The 17302-nt window shown below is 42.0% G+C and overlaps 1 protein-coding gene across 1 annotated transcript; it reads left to right on the top strand.

The window, feature by feature from the left end:
• Nucleotides 1-847: 847 nt before the first annotated feature.
• On the top strand, nt 848-17149 carry TMC7 (transmembrane channel like 7). Its single transcript, XM_061366964.1, has 16 exons — nt 848-1050; nt 1280-1529; nt 3706-3854; nt 4200-4367; nt 4555-4640; nt 5162-5307; nt 5881-6028; nt 7479-7649; nt 9053-9210; nt 10118-10235; nt 10793-10890; nt 11224-11407; nt 12250-12380; nt 12644-12799; nt 14206-14284; nt 15968-17149. The coding sequence occupies exons 1-16, from the start codon at nt 996-998 to the stop codon at nt 16025-16027; spliced, it is 2157 nt and encodes a 718-aa protein (XP_061222948.1). The 5' UTR covers nt 848-995; the 3' UTR covers nt 16028-17149.
• Nucleotides 17150-17302: the final 153 nt, after the last annotated feature.

Raw genomic sequence — 17302 nt, 5'->3', positions numbered from 1 at the left:
TTTCATCCCCCATCCCCATGTAATACCTTTGAAACTACTAGAGGTTTCATTTTCTTTTTCATCACACATGCTGTTATTTTTGCACTAGAGGCAAGAATTATTCAAAGAAATAAGTCTCCCAGGGATGTTTACTACAACTTACACAAATACCACCCTGTCAGATGGAAAAAGAGAACCAAACATCTACTAACTTTATTTGCTACTGTTCATGCCCAGTTTTCATATTCAAGGGTGAAGCTGTGTTCTTTCCTCTGCAGCTCATGTCACTGGATCCAGTCACTCAGAACGAACCAGGGAGTTTGAGCCTGTGACGCAATGGGAGTTGACCAAATACCAGTTTTAAATAAGTTTTTACAATACCCAACACCAGCACTGACATTTTATAGTAACAAAAGTCATTGAAACAAGGCCTATTTGTAAACCAAACATCTGTGAGAGATGTCAGGTGGTCAGGCAGAACTCCCCACAGCCTTGCCCATGGGGTGCTTGGGCAATGCCTCATTCTAAAGGAGGAGTGCTCTGCTAGTCACGTTTCTTCACGGCATTTTTAAGGAAAGCCCTGGGTAACAGGAATAAAAAGACTCTGATATCCTAAATATGAACCTAGTATTTGAGCCTACACGGTTAAAGATACAAAGCAATGCCTTGCAGGGAAGACGTCCAGGACTAAAGACAGCTCTATCTGTGCAAGCGGGCCCAGCCACCTCAGCCCTACCTCAAGGAGCTCCCGCCTCACACCGGTGCTCGCACCTGAGGGCCCAGCACAGCACAGCACCGCACCTCCCGGCCCGGCCCTGCCCCACCCCGCCCCACCCCGCCCCACCGCCCGCGGTTACGGGCGCCCCCTGCGGACGAGGCGCCCCGGTGAAGGCGGCCCCAGCGGGGAGCCCCAACCCGCCCCGCCAGCGGCCCCGGCTCTCCGGCAGCCACCGCCCCATACCCCGCCGGCTCCTAACGCCCGGAAACGGCGGCACCGCGGCTTCCCCCGCGCAGACATGAGCGGGCCGGGGGCCGCCGCGGAACCGCCGAGCTGGCGGCGGGGCAGCAGCGGTAAGGGTGCGGGGAAGCAGATACCGAGCGCCGCGGGGAGGGAGCACCCACCGGCGTGAGCCCGCGGCAGGTGGCGGGGGCAGGGAGGGGCGAACGGCCGGGAGCGGCGCTGCCCTCGCCTCCCTCAGCGCGGCGGGGGCTCCTGGGGCGGCCGGGCCGGGGCTATGGGCTGGGTGCCATGTTGTGGTGAGCCCCGCGCCGCAGCCCCTGCGCTTCCTCCCTCCCGCAGAGGTCTTTCCTCCTGAGGAGCCGGGAGCCGCCGCACCTGTGGGGTTCCTGCAGCAGCTGCCCAGCTACCAGTCGGCGCGGAGGCGGCGGAACGCGCCTGGCGCGGGCACCCAGGGGCGGCGGGCGGCGCAGCAGGGTTCTGGGGGTCTCCGCGGGACTGAGGCCTGGGGGCCGGAGCAAGAGGGAGGCGAGCAGAAGGCTCGCCCTGCGAGGGAGTACCCCCTGAGTATCGCGGGGAAGCGGAGACTGAGGTAAAGCTTCACACGTTTTTTCTGTTCTGTTTCTTAATTACAATTTCCTGAACGCAGCACAGATGGGATGGAAGGCTGAAGCAGCACTGAGCTCGTCTGTCTCTGTTCCACACTGTGGCATGTGGTTTTGACCAGAAGTTGCCCAGGTACTCATGCAACATGTGGCAAGCTCCCTGTGGCACCTCCGGTTGCAGGAGCATGGCTGGGTGCTCTTGGCTGGCAGGAGGGACTAGCTGACTTGAGGAAGGAATAGGTTGAATTGGGAAAAATGAGTCGAAACCGGGAAATACCTGCAGCAGCCGAACGCGTTTTGTACTGGCTTCTTTTTTTTTTTTTTTTTATTCTTCTTGCATCAGGGTTTTGTGCTTTTAAGGGTCCCTGCGGGTTATTTGTCATCAGAAACCCGCTGCTGCGAGCGGGTGCTGCAACGAGTCTACTGAGCAGTTCTTCCAAAATGCATTGCGCCCTCTCTGGTGTGGCTCAATACAGGTGGAAAGAACCCTTCCAGGACCATTGCTTCCTTTTCTTGGTTTATTTTTCTTTTCCCTACTCTTTTTAAACTGCTCTTTGCTGTGAGCTGCAAACAGTTCCTGCTTCCCTAGAGGTTACCCACAGGCGAGGCAGGGAATTGCAAAGGGCATGCATGCTTTGCCCCGCCTGTACTTCTCTGCTTGTTGTCTCCTGTCTTACTGCTAGGCTGAAAGCTCGTTTGGGGAGAGAGGCTATGGTATGTGTTTTTACATTGTCAGGCAACGGCTGCACCTTTAAATCAGCTATTTCTTAGTTGTGGTTATGAATCAGGAGAGAGGTGAAAGTACAGCTAATGTCTAGTGCTCCACAGAGAGCAGTAATAACTCTCAAGAGCAGTGGGAAATGAGTTACACCCTGACCCTGGCATTAAATTTAACCCTATAGCCTGTACACAAGAATAGCAGGTGATCTAGGTCATGGTAAAGGAGAGTGCTCAACACATTGAATTTTTATTTGAAGTTGTGTATCATGAAAAAGGAACTGCAGTTCTGTGGCTGTAGTGCATCTTAGGAACAGAGGTGGGATATCCCAAGCTTGTTTACATGTTTTAGAGCTGAGAAATTCTGGTGGGGCTTCTTGGCACTTTTGTGGATCAGTGATCTTTGTGCATTGTGCAGCAGCTGCCAACACAATGCTTGACATAAATGTCCTGAAAGCTGAACACTCAGCTTCTGTAACACAGATGAATGTGCAGCCCACGCCTCTGTTTAAAATGCAGACCAAACACGGGGCAGATAGTTCTTCAGTGTGTCTGTCTAAAACCCTACATGCTCCAGCCTGTACTTTCCACAAAGTGAAATCTTTTGAGTGTAGCTGTATTTGGACTTAAAAATGAGGTCATCTGTTGCCTGTTTAATTGTTGTACACAGGGTTTAATTTGGTTTCCTGTCAAAATGCTAATTTTACTCTCAGCCAAGAAGGATATGGAAACTTTAGCACCGTACAGCACCCATGGCAGTGGCATGGCAGTCAGGCACACGTTTCAGTAGGGGTTTGTGCAAAGGCTTTTCTTCGAGCTGTGTTTCTGGATAGTTTTTTCTGGTTTTAAGGCTTCTTAAAAGAAAAAAACATAATGCAAACTTTCATTAGTTTCCCCTGTCCCCCCAGCATACATTGACATTCATTCTGATTTTGGGATGTGTGAATTTTCTGCAAGAAAAGAGAATAAGGTTCTATTTTGAACAGCTGTGTCTGTAACATTAAAAGAGGAAAACTAAATATTTTAGAGAACTTTTTTTTTAAGAGCCTCTTGGTGAAGATGCTCTCTCCATGTCAGAAGTTTTCAGGAAAGAATATTCTCTTCCTTTCCCAGACATTTGTAAGTATGAAATCATTAATGGAATCTTCCCTAAGATCCCACCAGGAAGTTCAGGCTACATGTTTTTCCTGTGTTGTGCTATTGTCAATTGGATTTTTTATTTTTTCTCCAAGAGAAGCAACTGCTTTCTGCAGGAGGACTTGCTGTATTTGAATTAACTTTATGTCACAGTTATCAGGAGGAACAGATGAGGACTGCCAGTGTATGCTACTCAAACTACTAGCACTGTGGTGTCCCTCCCAAGGCTGCAAGCAGGCTCCATTCCACAACTGTTACATGTTGTGAAAAAGTATTTCTTGTGCTCAGTAACTATTTCTTGATCCTTAGGGTTTTGCAGCAGGCTGATACAAAATATTTATCTGGGTGGAAGCAGTGGAAAAGAGCTAGCAATAAATCACTGAAAAAAGTTCTGAATGAAGTGAAGGAGTTGTCATCTTACCTGGAGCTTTGGCGTCATGATATTCACAGCATAGAAGGTATTTATTGTCTGATGTCAATTTCTTATCTTTAAAGTTGCTTCTGTTATTCGTAGTTTTACACGTGTAACCATAATTTCAGATACAACTGTATGTGTTTAAGAAGTTACTTTATTATTGCTGATGTAAAATCCATGATGGGGTAAATGGAAATATGTTGGATAAAATGATTAAAAAGTCACATTTTCATTTGAATTATATTGCTAAAACCCCACAGTACTTCAAACTAGCTTTACTAATGTTTCTTCAGCTTGCTCAATGTAACCGAAATAATAATCTGCTCATTCTGTACTTTCAATGGTTTTTATCATCCTAATTATTGGCATATGTGTCTTTAATTCCCAGGGAAATTTGGCACTGGCATCCAGTCCTACTTCTCCTTCCTGCGTTTTCTGGTCCTGCTGAATTTTATAATGTTTATCCTGATGTTCAGTTTTGTTACTTTTCCCAGCATCATTTCCAAATATGGAATATTCAACAGTACCTTTGCTAAAATTCCTCCACAGAACACAGGTAAATATCTTCGCTATGTACTGCTGCTGTTTGTAAGATTCCCCCTTTTCTGTCAGCTTTTTCTCCACCTCCCAGGAGAAAAAAATAAAGCTTTTATTAGAAGAACTTGCCATGTTTGAGTTAACTTTGTCTTGCTGTTTTATGGCCATTACTATTTGAGTGATGTGTTTTGCCTTTCTGTTGACAGAGCCTCACTGCACAGTTTATACACCTAGTGGTAATAAGGGACTTGTTTACTTCTATACTTACCTCAAAGATTTGCTCAGTGGCACTGTAAGTAATTAGATATTATTTTTTTTTAAGTTTCTATGTTTCTGATAATGTTAAAAAGCTTTACTGAGGGGAATGAAGCTTTGATAATTGTGAAAAATGACAAGGCGTATGCATCACTGGGGTAAAATTAGCTTTTATCATCTGTGAGAAAGGGAGTTTTCAAACTGACTTCTACTGCATGTCCACAAGCCTGGTTGGCCACGTGCTGCAGCCTGTGCTTCTCCTCCCCAGCTGCCAAGCATTACATATCCTGTAGCACTCTGCCTGTTGTGCTCTTTGTGCAGGGTGTCAGTTTTTGTCATAGAGCTCTTTGACTGGGAGAGGGAAGGGATTTTAAGCACTGTCTGTGACAGTTTGGTAGAGGCAGTGGCATTATTTAGAGGCTATGAAACTGTTGTAGCTTGCTGGGCATAAAAATAGTAATTTTAAATTCACAAAATGATTGCTTAATACCATGTTGAATATAACTGGGCAGTTGCTGCTACTGTTACAAATTCTGTTCCAACTTCATATTTTCACAGGGGTTCCTTGAAGTGACAAGTTTGTTTTATGGCTATTACACAATACATACTGCATGGTTCAGTATCCTGAGCTACAATTTGCCACTAGCATATCTGTTGGCTACATTTGCCTACCTTGCATTAAGTTTCATCTGGATAATAAAAAGGTAAAGGTGTTGGTGTAGTTTAGGTATATATTTTCTGCTACCTGTTGCACAGTTTACATTGCATTTTTGCTTGTAGGGAACATACTCCTTTATATGGAAATGGAGAATCTTTGAGGATGCAGTGCCACAGTAGCTTTTGTCAGTTTGGGAAACTGAGACAGCAAAATAAGTATAAGTAAATAAATTTGAAGTATTACTATTTTTCATATTTATGCATACACGTACAGTTGAAAGCCCTTTATTTGTAACAGTTGTAGGAGGATTTTCTGTTAGGTTTTTTTGGTGCTTTTGGTTTGTTTTTTTGCCATCTGAGTTTATAGGAGGAGGTATGATTGTGGCTAAGTGCAGAGGGGAGTAACCTGTGTCGGTCATGGCTTCAGCTCACTTTGGTTGCTGCAGAACCTCACACTGAAAGCATCCCAGAGCCTTGCTGTTAGAAAGCAAGTGTGGCTGTTTGCTCATGGAGGGGAGAGTGTCATTTAGTCTTTGAACCAGGTTGCTTGAGTTGTGTTCTTTTGTTTCTTTTTCTGTGGATAAAATGTCTTCTCATGAATGAATTGCATTTTTCTTTAGGTCTGTAGAAGGATTTAAGCAGAACTTGGTGCATGGTGAAGATCAATTTCAGAGTTACTGTAACAAAGTCTTTGCAGGCTGGGACTTCTGCATTACAGATCCAAATGCAGCACGGCTAAAACATCGCAGCTTGCAGTATGAGCTCCAAGTGAGTAACTTTGATTTCTCTGTGATTATGGTTAAATATAGCTTAGATGGCTAAAAAAGAGGTGTGCAATTTTGCAAGTAATGGAATGAGGATAAAAAGGATTGAAGTAGCTTATACTGGGTGCAGGGCAACCCACATCCTCTTGCATGCTTTCTGGGTAGCTAGAATTGGGGTGTACTGGCCCTTCCTCTATTCGCTGGGGACTGAAGCCAACCTGTCTTCTTTATGCTCCAGTCCTGCTTCCTGTGTTTCAACATAATCAAACAGGAAAAGCTGTCCAAGCTGTGGGCAAAACCCTGTACTGTTGGGAATAAGCCTGAGTATTCTGGGTTATAAGTCTACAATGTGGGAAGCAGTGGTTTGGGGAGGAATAAAATTCAGATAGTGCTCTTCATACAGTCTGAGAGCATAGTTGCAGAAGATAAAGAGATACTGAAAGGTTTTCACTAGGTGTCTTTGACAAACATGCACATACAAAATGGTGATACACCTAATAGATTTCCCAAATCATAAAGCTCTCTGAAAAAGAGAGATTATAGTATTTTTCTGGTGAAACCTGTACCACATTTTTGCTCTCCATACACTGGAAACAGAGATCTGTGTAGTGACATAACTACCTTTGAAAAGACATTTCCACTTCAAACCACAAAGCAGTAATTACAGATTTCATAAATTACAGAGAGTTACTTTCTGCTCTAGTAAAATCCAGAGTCATGTTTTTCATCATATAATCAGAGCCTCCTTCACTTAGCACAATTTTGCCTCTAGAAGTCACACCTTAGGAGAACTTTCCTCTTCATATTACTGTTTGGAAATAAGTCCTCAGAAAATACCTGGGTAATCTCTGGGTTTGCTCAGGTTAAATTGCTTTCACAGATGATACCGTGTTTTTGCATCAGCTAAGGTGAAATATATCAAGTTTGCATGAAAAGCTGTTCAAGACTGTACTACTTTCTCTCTGTGCCATCCTTCAATTTTCCTTCACAAAAAATAGGAGAAAGAAGCTTGAGAGAGGACTGGTTACTTATCTGCAGAAGTAAAGAGATGAGTGGGCTGATACACATGTTTCAAGATATCAGTACCAAGCTGCCTGAGATCAGTCACAATAAAGAGGCTAGTTGTCTTTCTGTCCTTAAGGAGATAATTACCAAATTATTATTAATAATTACTGTTACCAATACAGTAGAGATAAGAGGATTACAAGGCAGTTGTCTTTGGCTACAGGGCCCTCAGCCTGAGGGTCCTTTGCTCAGGCTGAGCACAAAGGGGCTTCCACTCCTGCATGGACCCATTTGTGTTGATGAAGAGGCACTCTCAGTTGAGTGTGCTTGGGCAGGTGGTGGAGTTGACCCTCTTACAGCAGGCTATGGATTTGCATATTCCCAAGATAAAAGACAAGTATTGCATGCTGCACCAGAGAACTACTTACCCTTTTTCTTTTTCATTTTAGACAGACTTGGAGGAGGAAAGGCTGAAGCGAAAAATAGCTGACAGAACAGTGAGAGAAAAGCTACGCATCTACTCTCTGAGAATATTTATAAATATAATTGTCATTGCAGTTTTATCAGGATGTTTTTACTCTATTTATAGAGCAACTGTCTTCTCTCAAGAAAACTCCAGTGTAAGTATCAGACATGACATTAGGACAGATTCAGCTGGGGCTGGTAATTACAGCAAGAGGAACTATTGTGAAAGAGTCAAGTATCTTAATATAGCACCTTTCATATGAGGGATCTGAAAACTTTCTACAGTGTTAGAATTATTTTAGTAGGAGTGAGAAAGATTAAGAACCATGTGCATAAAAAACCGAAGTTTGATGCAAAGGCTTTGTTGTTTTGTGTGCCTTGGAGCTAGTGCAGCTGAAAGAAAGAAAAACAGTCCTCACTTTCCTTCTCATGTAACTGTTCTCACCTCACTGTGATCTGCTAGTACAAACTTTATATATCTGGGCAGTGAACTGGCTGAGGGAACTGATCCAGTTAAAACAAACTTCATTGTGATCAGTTTCTTGATTTGGTTCACTGCTTAGTTGCAAAAATGAACAGCAAGGGAAGGAGAGAATAAATATCTATATTGTGGATTGAGTTGTAGCTACAGGAAGGCTTTGAACACAGAGGATTTTGCAGAAGAAAATGTTAGTGCATCAGTAGTGGAAAGAATCAGATTAGGTGGGGTTGTTTATCCCTGGTTGGACGAGCAGATGGGAAGAGTGCTTCAGAAACAGAGGTCCACGAGCAGACAACAGTTTCAACAGTTTCTCAGCATTAATTTATTTCTCTGTAGGACCCCAGGATTGACTTAGCCTGATACGAATCAGGATCATAGTTTTCTCTCCAGTCTGTTTGCGATGTGAGGGGCACTGGCTGTGCATGGGGAAAGTTGTGCTCATGGTGAAACTAATTCTTAACTTCTGTAAAGTGCCAGGGTTGCAGATAGAGGAGCAGGAAATGGAGACTTACGAAGTGCTTGTGTCAGAGGTATTGTTTGAGGCAGAGGAGGATAGCACAACACTGAACATCTTGAAAAACAGCTTCACTTACGGTGGGCTTTATGTATAAGGGTTGATGTCTTGACTTTGCCTAAATGAGTAGGTAGAGGAGCTTATTAAGATGGTAGAAAATTTAGGGGGGCTGCTTGGCACCATTGCAAATAACTTGAAAAGTGTCTGCACTTTGACATGGGTGAAAAATATTATAGTCTTAGTGCTGGATCAGGCAACAAGGTCAGACACAAGCCTCGGTGAGATGATTCGCTTCAAACAGGAGCTTTGGGGAAGTGCAGAAATACTCTTATCTGGGGGTAGAGGGAGTTACTGGTGAAGGGAGCAAGGGTGTGTAGCAGGAAACTGCAGAAATAGATGGCAGTGGTCAGGCTTGTAGTTCCAAATACATGTGGGGAGTGAAGACAGTAAAAGATGCCACCTGAATCCTGGGTAGGAGAGGCTGGTAGGTAGCTGGAGAGAGCACAATGTCAAAAATGTGTGTTTTTCTGAGTATTATCTTTCTCTCATCTCTTCTTGTATAGGACATCAGCAATATGAACTTCCAGGCTAATCTCTTAGTGCAGTATTTACCTTCTATAGTGATCACATTGGCCAACTTCATTGCTCCTCAGATCTTCTCATTTCTGATCGGATTTGAAAGTTATTCACCGGCCTTTGAAATCAGGTTGACACTCATGAGGTAAAGATGTTTTTATTGTGGCTTTGCATGTTTCAACAACTTGGTAGGTTATAAGTACTGTAAACATTTACATGTCAATAAGCAGAGAGGTTGGCCTCTCTGCACTCGAGGGCTCAGGCACTGGAAGCCAAGGAGGCATTGTTTGACTTAGGTTTGGTTGGAAACTTTGAATCTGCAAACCATCTCCTGTTCTGAGGACAGTACAGCCTGGCCATTCCAGCGTCCAAGTTTTCCTCTCAGTCCCATTTAGCAGTGTGATCTGGATATCTTCAACAACCTGAGATAGTCAGTAGAGAAGTTGTGGCTGCAGAGCTGTGGATTCACACTGTTTTGTGTGCAGGAGTTCCTTGAATGAGCAGATGACTGTACAGCAGTGACTGAGACATGGTTTTGCTCAAGGCAGAATTTAAAAGTTTTGGGCTAAAAGGTGCTTCAGTGTGAGAGCATGAAGAACTGTTACTTGGCAGCTTAAGGCATTAAGATCTGGGTTGAAGCATGTGAAATATGCAAGCCCCTGTGCTTTTTATTTCTGATTTGGTTAAGTGCCTCTGAAGGTCTGAAGCCACATGAGGAGGAAATGCTGCACACAAAGTTGTCACCTGGCCTCTCAAACTGTACTTGAGAGAATTGCAGCCCCTTGCAGCATCAAGATTTGCAACTGAAATGGCTGATCTAGAAACAGTACTGAGAAAAGAAATGAGGGACTGTAGCCTAAAGCAGGGAAGGTGAAAAGCAGTTTAACTTACTACTAAGGAAAGAAATGTGTTTATTATCTATATGGCTGTTCCATTAAAGCTCTGGTAGACCCTTTTGTGCTTCAAGCCTCCCTGGGACTCCTGTGCAAGCTGAGCCAAGTGTCAGAACGCTTTTTTAACAGGTTTGAAGTTAGGTTTTGCCTTTTTTCCAGGTGTGTCTTCGTGCGGTTGGCCAATATTGGTGTTCTCTTGTTCTCGCTGTGGAGTCAGATCTCCTACTGTGACACTGATGAGTGTAAGGCCTGTGGATACAATTACAAACTCTATCCTGTAAGCAGATTTATCTTGGTTTTTAATTGTCTGAACTTGTGAACACAGATTTGTTTTCCAAGAGACTTGCTTGTCTGGAGCTATTCAGAATCAGACGTGAGGTTGCATTCATGTTATGCTTGGTGCTGATTCCTACTGCTCAGTGCAAACCAGTACAGTTATGTTTATCTTTTCTTTGTGTAAAACTGATTAGAATTAGTTCAGGGGGATGTATTATCATTTGGATAATAGACTTTCTGACTACCATAGGAATTGTTTAAAGTAGCTTTGGTTTAGACATAGTTGTGTTACTGCCTTTTGCTCCAATTAGACAAATGGCCTTTCCTCAAAAAACCCCAATACAAACCCAACAACAAAACCAAACAAACCCAACAAAACAAACAAAAAGCTCATCATGGAAACCCTGAAACACTTAAATATATTAGATGTGGGAGTTAATACAGTTGGAATGTTATAGCGTTATCTGTCTGAGATGTTTGTTGCCTCGGTGATTGACAGATTTATTTTTCACTTGTTATTGAGCTCCTGATCTTGTTTTTCCTGACTGGTTTTTATAGTGCTGGGAAACTGAAGTTGGGAAAGAAATGTATAAACTGACGATATTTGATTTTATGATAATTCTTGCTGTGACCCTGTTTGTGGACTTTCCTAGAAAGTAAGTATCTGCCTTTTAAACATACATTTGCAGATGACATATGAAACAGTTTCCTTTTTTTGTTTTTCTTTTTTTTTTGTCTGTTACTATTTCCCAATGTTTCTAGCCAAGCTACCAGTTTTAAAATAGAACATAAACATATATCTGGTGGCTTGAATACGTGTTTGCTAATCAGATGGCTGTGTATTTTTTCATATTTGAGTCTTTTCTTTCTTCAGACATTTTTGTGTTGTCTACTGCTTAAATGCTAAATGTCTGTGTGTTCCAAATGTGTTAGAATTCAGCTAAGCTTTATGATTTCAATGTAGACCTAATGATATTCTTTGGTTTTAGGTTGTTAGTTACTCATTGGTCTTGCAAGCTAGTTCAGTGGTATGGATTGCAGGAATTTAGAATTTCTGACAATGTCCTGGAAATTATTTATGGGCAAACTATCTGCTGGATTGGAACCTTTTTTTCACCACTTCTTCCTGCAATAGCAACTATAAAGTACTTCATCATCTTTTACATTAAAAAGGTAATGAAAGTGTGTGGCAAACAAAGAAAACTGAGCCCATTTTTGTGGATTTTGTAATACAGATACGCAGTTGATGTAAAATAAAAACCCCTAAAAACACCAAAGGATGTGGTGTTCTGTAAATAAAGCAATGGCATTCCATTTTCTGTAGGGTTTTTTTTTGCTTTTAAGAGAAGGTAGAATTTTTAGTAAAACATTTTTATATAATAAAACTTAATTATAAGTGTTTATAGCATTTTCCTGCAATAATCTATTTACTAGCAACACATCTTAGAACTTGGCGAAAATTTTGCCAAGCTACTGAAGATTTGGAAGCATAATGGAAGATTTAAACTGGGTTGGATGCTCAAGATGTGATTTCTGCACATCAGAAGCTTTGTTCTCTGACTGCACAACTCCTCATGTTCGTCAAATTCTTGCTGATATTTTAGCTCTTACAAGAGGGGATGTATCCAGTGAAGATGTGGCAGAACAAAGCTGATGGTTGTGCCATGGATCATACACCAAATGTCAGTTGACTCTGCAGGTGTTTGAGGCCCTCTGGATCAAATTTTTACTCAAAATAACTTATACCAGAGTTATTTTGAATATAATAACTCAAATTATTATTCAATTAATATAATATGGAGTTATTATTAATAACTCAAATAACACCTGACTTTTACCAGAATGTAAAGCATTCTTGCTGTAGCCCTCTTCAATGCATGTACATCAATGAAAGGATGGTTATGTGGTAGCAGGTAGCATATCTGTGAATGGAAAATCCAGTTGGTGGGGAAATTATACTTGAATGTATGTATATAGATGTACTTCTAACAGCCTTGCTCACTTTCCTTCTTCAGATTAGTTTGATACACACATGCAAACCTGCAGCCAGACCTATCAGAGCATCAAGTTCCAATTTTTTCTTCTTGCTGGTGCTGCTGATTGGGCTCATCTTGGCTTTTATTCCTTTGGGAATCAGCATAGCACAGTAAGTGACAATTTAACTTCTATGAAGTTGATATTTGTTCTAAGGTTGTCAGTTGCCTAAAAAGAGAGACACATCTTTGGAATGATAAATTGGAATAAAATATATGGTGCATTATAAATCAAACTATAACAGTTCGTATAAACAAAAATCATAGTTTTAAAGATACTTTTACCCCATTGGCAAAATGGTGCTGGGCTTGTGTTGGATTATTTTATCTTTACATTTTGGTGTAGCGTTTCCTTTCTGTTCTGTTTCTTTGACAGTATCCCCTCCTCCAAGGCATGTGGGCCATTCAGGAGTTTTAACACTTCATGGGAAGTTGTTCCAGATACAATACTTGGGTTTCCAACAGGTCTGCAGCAGGTCTTTCATGGCATAGCATCAGAAGCCTTTGCAGTGCCTTTCTTTGTGGTCATTTGGTGAGTTTTGTGGAGACTTGGTTCAGTCATGCAGTTCTATGGTTCATTGCCTTCCTTACTGAGCTGATACCAAACAGTTATTGGACCAGATTTTCCACCTGCGTTCAAAAGCATCAAAGCCCACATGAATCCTCAGCTCTGCCCATATGCTGATGCTCATAGCTTTATTCCATTTCCTCTTTCATGTCCCATATTCCACACTTGTCTTTCTCAAAAGTGTTAACTGTGAATCATTCTGCAAATTACTATTTGAAACCTTATGATCACAAATCCTATCTGCAAATCTTGGTTTAAAAAACCCACAACAAACCAACCCCTCAAAACAGTAAAAATCAGTATTGAACCATAGGATTTTCAAGGTTGGAGGTCAGCTGTAGAGATCATCTAATCCAACCCTCCTGTTAAAAACAGGATCAAGTAGGTCTCAGGAACAGTGTCCAAATAGATTTTTTGGATATCTCTGAAGACAGAGGAACTTCACAGCCTTTCTGGGCAACCTGTTCCAGTGTTTGATCACTCCAGTATAAAAGACTGTTTTTCCCTACATTTAAATGATTTTTTTTTGCATTTAAATTTAACCTAACTGTTTTCAGACCTTGGAGCCTTGTTACCTGATACTTTTTACACTTGAGAAACCATTCAGTTTATTTCAGACTGCACCCAGCACTTTCTTCCATAACACATGTTTATGTGTTCTCCTGAACTGACCATGTTATTGTGTGCACAGGAAATAACCAGTTCCTCTTTTTTAACTTTTTTATTTCTTTTTTTTTTACTTTATCATAAAGCCTGTGTAAGAAGTGGAGGATGACTCGCATTCCTACCGTACTGATTATTATTTGGAGTAGAAAATATGTGGTTTATATAGGCATTTGTGCTATCATAATTCTTGCTACTGCTCTCCATTTTTTAATGCACTGTGAATAATCTGTGTCACAGATTACATCTGGAATATGTGCTGTAAGAAATGGCTGCAGTTCTGATCTGTAGCTGCTTACCATAGTTAGAAACCCCAATGGGAGCAAAGAGTTACTCCATTGAAACCTCATTAAACTTAATTTCTAAGGAGCAAACCCCCCTCATACCTACACTTTGAGCAGGGCAGGAACTGACAAGCCTAGAGAGTGCTGTCAGAACACAACCTGTAACATCTGAAAAGTGGCCATGCCTCTATGCTCCCTTGCACTCTGTCCCTGCCTGCTGGCAGCACAGATTTCTCAGCAAATGCTTTTGAGCAGAGCTATGTCATATCTACCCCAGCTGTGTATTGATTATATTTTTTCTCCAGCAGCTTTTTGTCCAGCAGCAGATGCACAAACTGACAGTTCCTCCAGCCTGTAACAGTCTTTTTCTGACTAATTCTGTTTGGGTGATGCTAATACACAGCGTTGGTTTGTTGTTCGCAGCATCATTTTGTTCTATTTTATGGCCTTGGCTGGAGCACACAAACGAGTGGTTGAGCAGCTGAGGGAGCAACTGGTTCTGGTAAGATTTGACCCACTTTTCTGTACCCCTGAAGTTTTCTTTATAGTGTCAGTAGTTGAGCATGCAGAGGAGCACCGGTTTTCATGATCTGGATACTCAGTGTTTGCACAGACGGTGAAGAATGTTTTGCAAATTATACAGGAAAAATAACCAAAGCACTAATATTTCTCACTCTAGTTGGTTTTCTTGGGTATCAGCTGCACCTGCAACAAGGTCTGATTGTATGAGGCAACATACATGCATGAGAGATGCCTCTGAGAAGCAGTCTTCCTGTTCTTTATATATTATCTTGCTTAAATACACCCATCTGTATGGGTTTCTTTTCTGCCAAACAAGAACGTGAATCTTGTGTTTCCTGTCCCCTCCTCCATCTCACGCAATACCCACCTCAATTTCCTTCTCCACTCTCATTATCAGGCACCCAACTCCCTACCCTTCTGTTGTGGTTTAAGCTCAGCCAGTAACTCAGAAGCACACAGCCACTCCCTCAGTTCTCTTTCGTTTTCCCTCCCTGCTCCTGACAGAGTTGGGAGGAGAATCGAAAGAATGTAAACCCAATGAGTTGAGATAAGAACATCCAATAACTAATGTATAAAACTACTACTACTACCACCAATAATAATAATGTTAAGGGAAGTAACAAGGGGAGAGAATATAAAATGAAAAAGGAAAGGAAAAAAAACTCAATATACACGTGATGCACAGTACAGTTGCTTACCACCTGCCGATCGATACTCAGCTGGACCTGAGCAGCGATCTGCCCTCCCAGGAGACTCCCTCCTGGCTTCTTGTACTCCTCCTCACTGGCAGAGCACGAAACTAAAAAGCCCTTGATTGGGGTAAGCATTTCTGAGCAACAGCTGAAACATTGGCGTTTTATCAGCATTGTTCTCAGACTAAATCCAAAATGCAGCACTGCACCAGCTACTAAGAAGGAGAAAAATAACGGTTACAGCTGAACACAGGACACCTTCCTTCCAGCCTGATGTTTCTACTGCATTGTATCTGGTCTTATTCCTGAGGGCAGGTCCAGCACTGCTTGCAGCAGGTACTCAGAGTAGAGCAAGTCACCACTAACTAGCTCTTCAGAGAACAGTGCCAGTGCAGACTTGCTGCTTTGTGGCCATCAGAAGCTGCTGCCATGTTTGACAAAGTTCATATACCGTGGTCTGTCTAACTCTGCACTAGCCAGAACCTAGCCTCACTAGTAAGTCTTTTCACTTTGTTAGGAAACAGCCCTTTTCCTGGTGTGTGCTTCTTTTAGATACAGCATTTAACAACCCATCCTTAGAAAAACACTGTGCTGGGGAGAGCTTTTTGACCAGGAAGGAATATAGCAGCAAAAGCCTTGCTGCTTTTTCAAGGGTTCCCAAATCGGTTAGGAATTCTGAAAATCCTTGAATGCTTTTTATTTTTGTTTGCTTGTTGTTCTTAAGCTTCTTGGAAGTACAGGCTTAAGTTTCCAGGTGTGTGAGCTGCTTCTACTAGGCTCAACACAGAACTGTTAATGTGAGATAGATGAAGCTAAGACTATAATAAACTTAACATGATTCAGGCAGTTGAGAGTGTGCTGGGAGTCGCTAATGAGAGTGCAATGTAGTGAGTGCATTTATTTCTAATAAAGAAATGAGCTGTTCATTGATAACTTCTTTTAATCTAGAGCCTACTTTTTATTCTTTCCAGGCGAGTCGTGACAAGCTGTTCTTAATCAGGAAGATAACAGAAGCTCAGAGGCATCCTTGAAAACCACAAAAAGCCAGAAGAACTTGACTTCCCCAAACTCACAGAACCACTAGATAAGAGTAGAAGCACATGCAGCACCTAAAAACTGAGCAGCTGACTGCACCCTGGCATTGTGGTCTATCTGATGGACACCTGTGGTCTTAGTTTTGATTGTTCTAGTGGGCCTTAAAGTTTCAAGGACTGGAAATGTAGCTAATATATACTGTGCTAGACCTCTGCAAAAAAATTGTATGGAAAGACACTATTGCTGCTACAATGTCAGGGGTGTTAGGGTTTGGTAAGTCACTATTTTTTCAGGGGTTTTGGGTAAAATGTGATCAGAACTGAAACTGTTTAAGAATTTTGTACTGTTTCTACAAATTACGCCTTAAGAAGAGGGAGGAGGAAGAAGGTGCGGCTTTACATGTTTCTAACTCACTTCTCTTGAAACCAAAGCAAAAGAGAGACATATGTCAGTATTTCCAAATACTACGTAGAAGAAAATACGGCATGCGTTTGAAATCGAATTTCTAACTATTTTCAGAGGAGAGACTTTGGTGTTTATTTTGCTCTGAAATAGCAAGTGCAGTTGAACACTGGATAATTTCACACAAGGGCTCAGAGAAAAGAGCTGATAAAAGAACTCTGAATAAACACTGGGAGTTGGAAGAGACCACCATGCAAGCCAGCAAATGCCATTGCTCAGGTACCAGCCTCACTGCTGTGGAGTGCCTTTTTTGTTGTTTCAGTGTGTTAAGTATGCCATTGTTACTTGTATTTTATCCTTATACAAACATCCTGACTACTGTTCTCTTTGTTCTAAAATGTGAATAATGAGAGATAAGTTATAGTTTGGAAATACAGCCTTCAGAAACTTACGTGTCAGTACCCTTCAAATTCACATTTCTTCTCACTTAAATGAACTACAGGAGCTGTGTGGTTTGGAGAGAATAGTATTTCCAAGTAGACCACTACCTTTTCTTTATTTATAGATTGTGCTTAAGGACTTTCTGTGCAGGGTTGTGTTCAAGATTTTAAATTTGCAGTAGTACACAGTTAATACGTGAGAGACTGTTCTTTTTATAACATGTATTGGAATGTTTTCTGACTTCATTTTCAAGAAATTATATTGTTAAATAGTGATTTACTGGACGTTAATGTCTGATGTTCAGATCAGTTTGCTCTGGCTACGGGTGCAGCCTCGGCCGGCACCTCCCCGCCGCTAGGGGCGCCTGACCCGCAGCAGCCTCTCAGGAGGTGTCCTTCCCCCGTTGCCATGGCAGCCAGGGACGCCAG

Source organism: Neopsephotus bourkii, unplaced genomic scaffold, assembly GCF_033783945.1.
Source record: "Neopsephotus bourkii isolate Nb327-2 ecotype Australia unplaced genomic scaffold, CSIRO-AGI_Nbou_v1 NB_126, whole genome shotgun sequence".
NCBI classification, from domain to species: Eukaryota; Metazoa; Chordata; class Aves; order Psittaciformes; family Psittacidae; genus Neopsephotus; species Neopsephotus bourkii.
The sequence above is the reverse complement of the archived record's forward strand: the minus strand, read 5'-3'. Positions and strand labels throughout refer to the sequence as shown.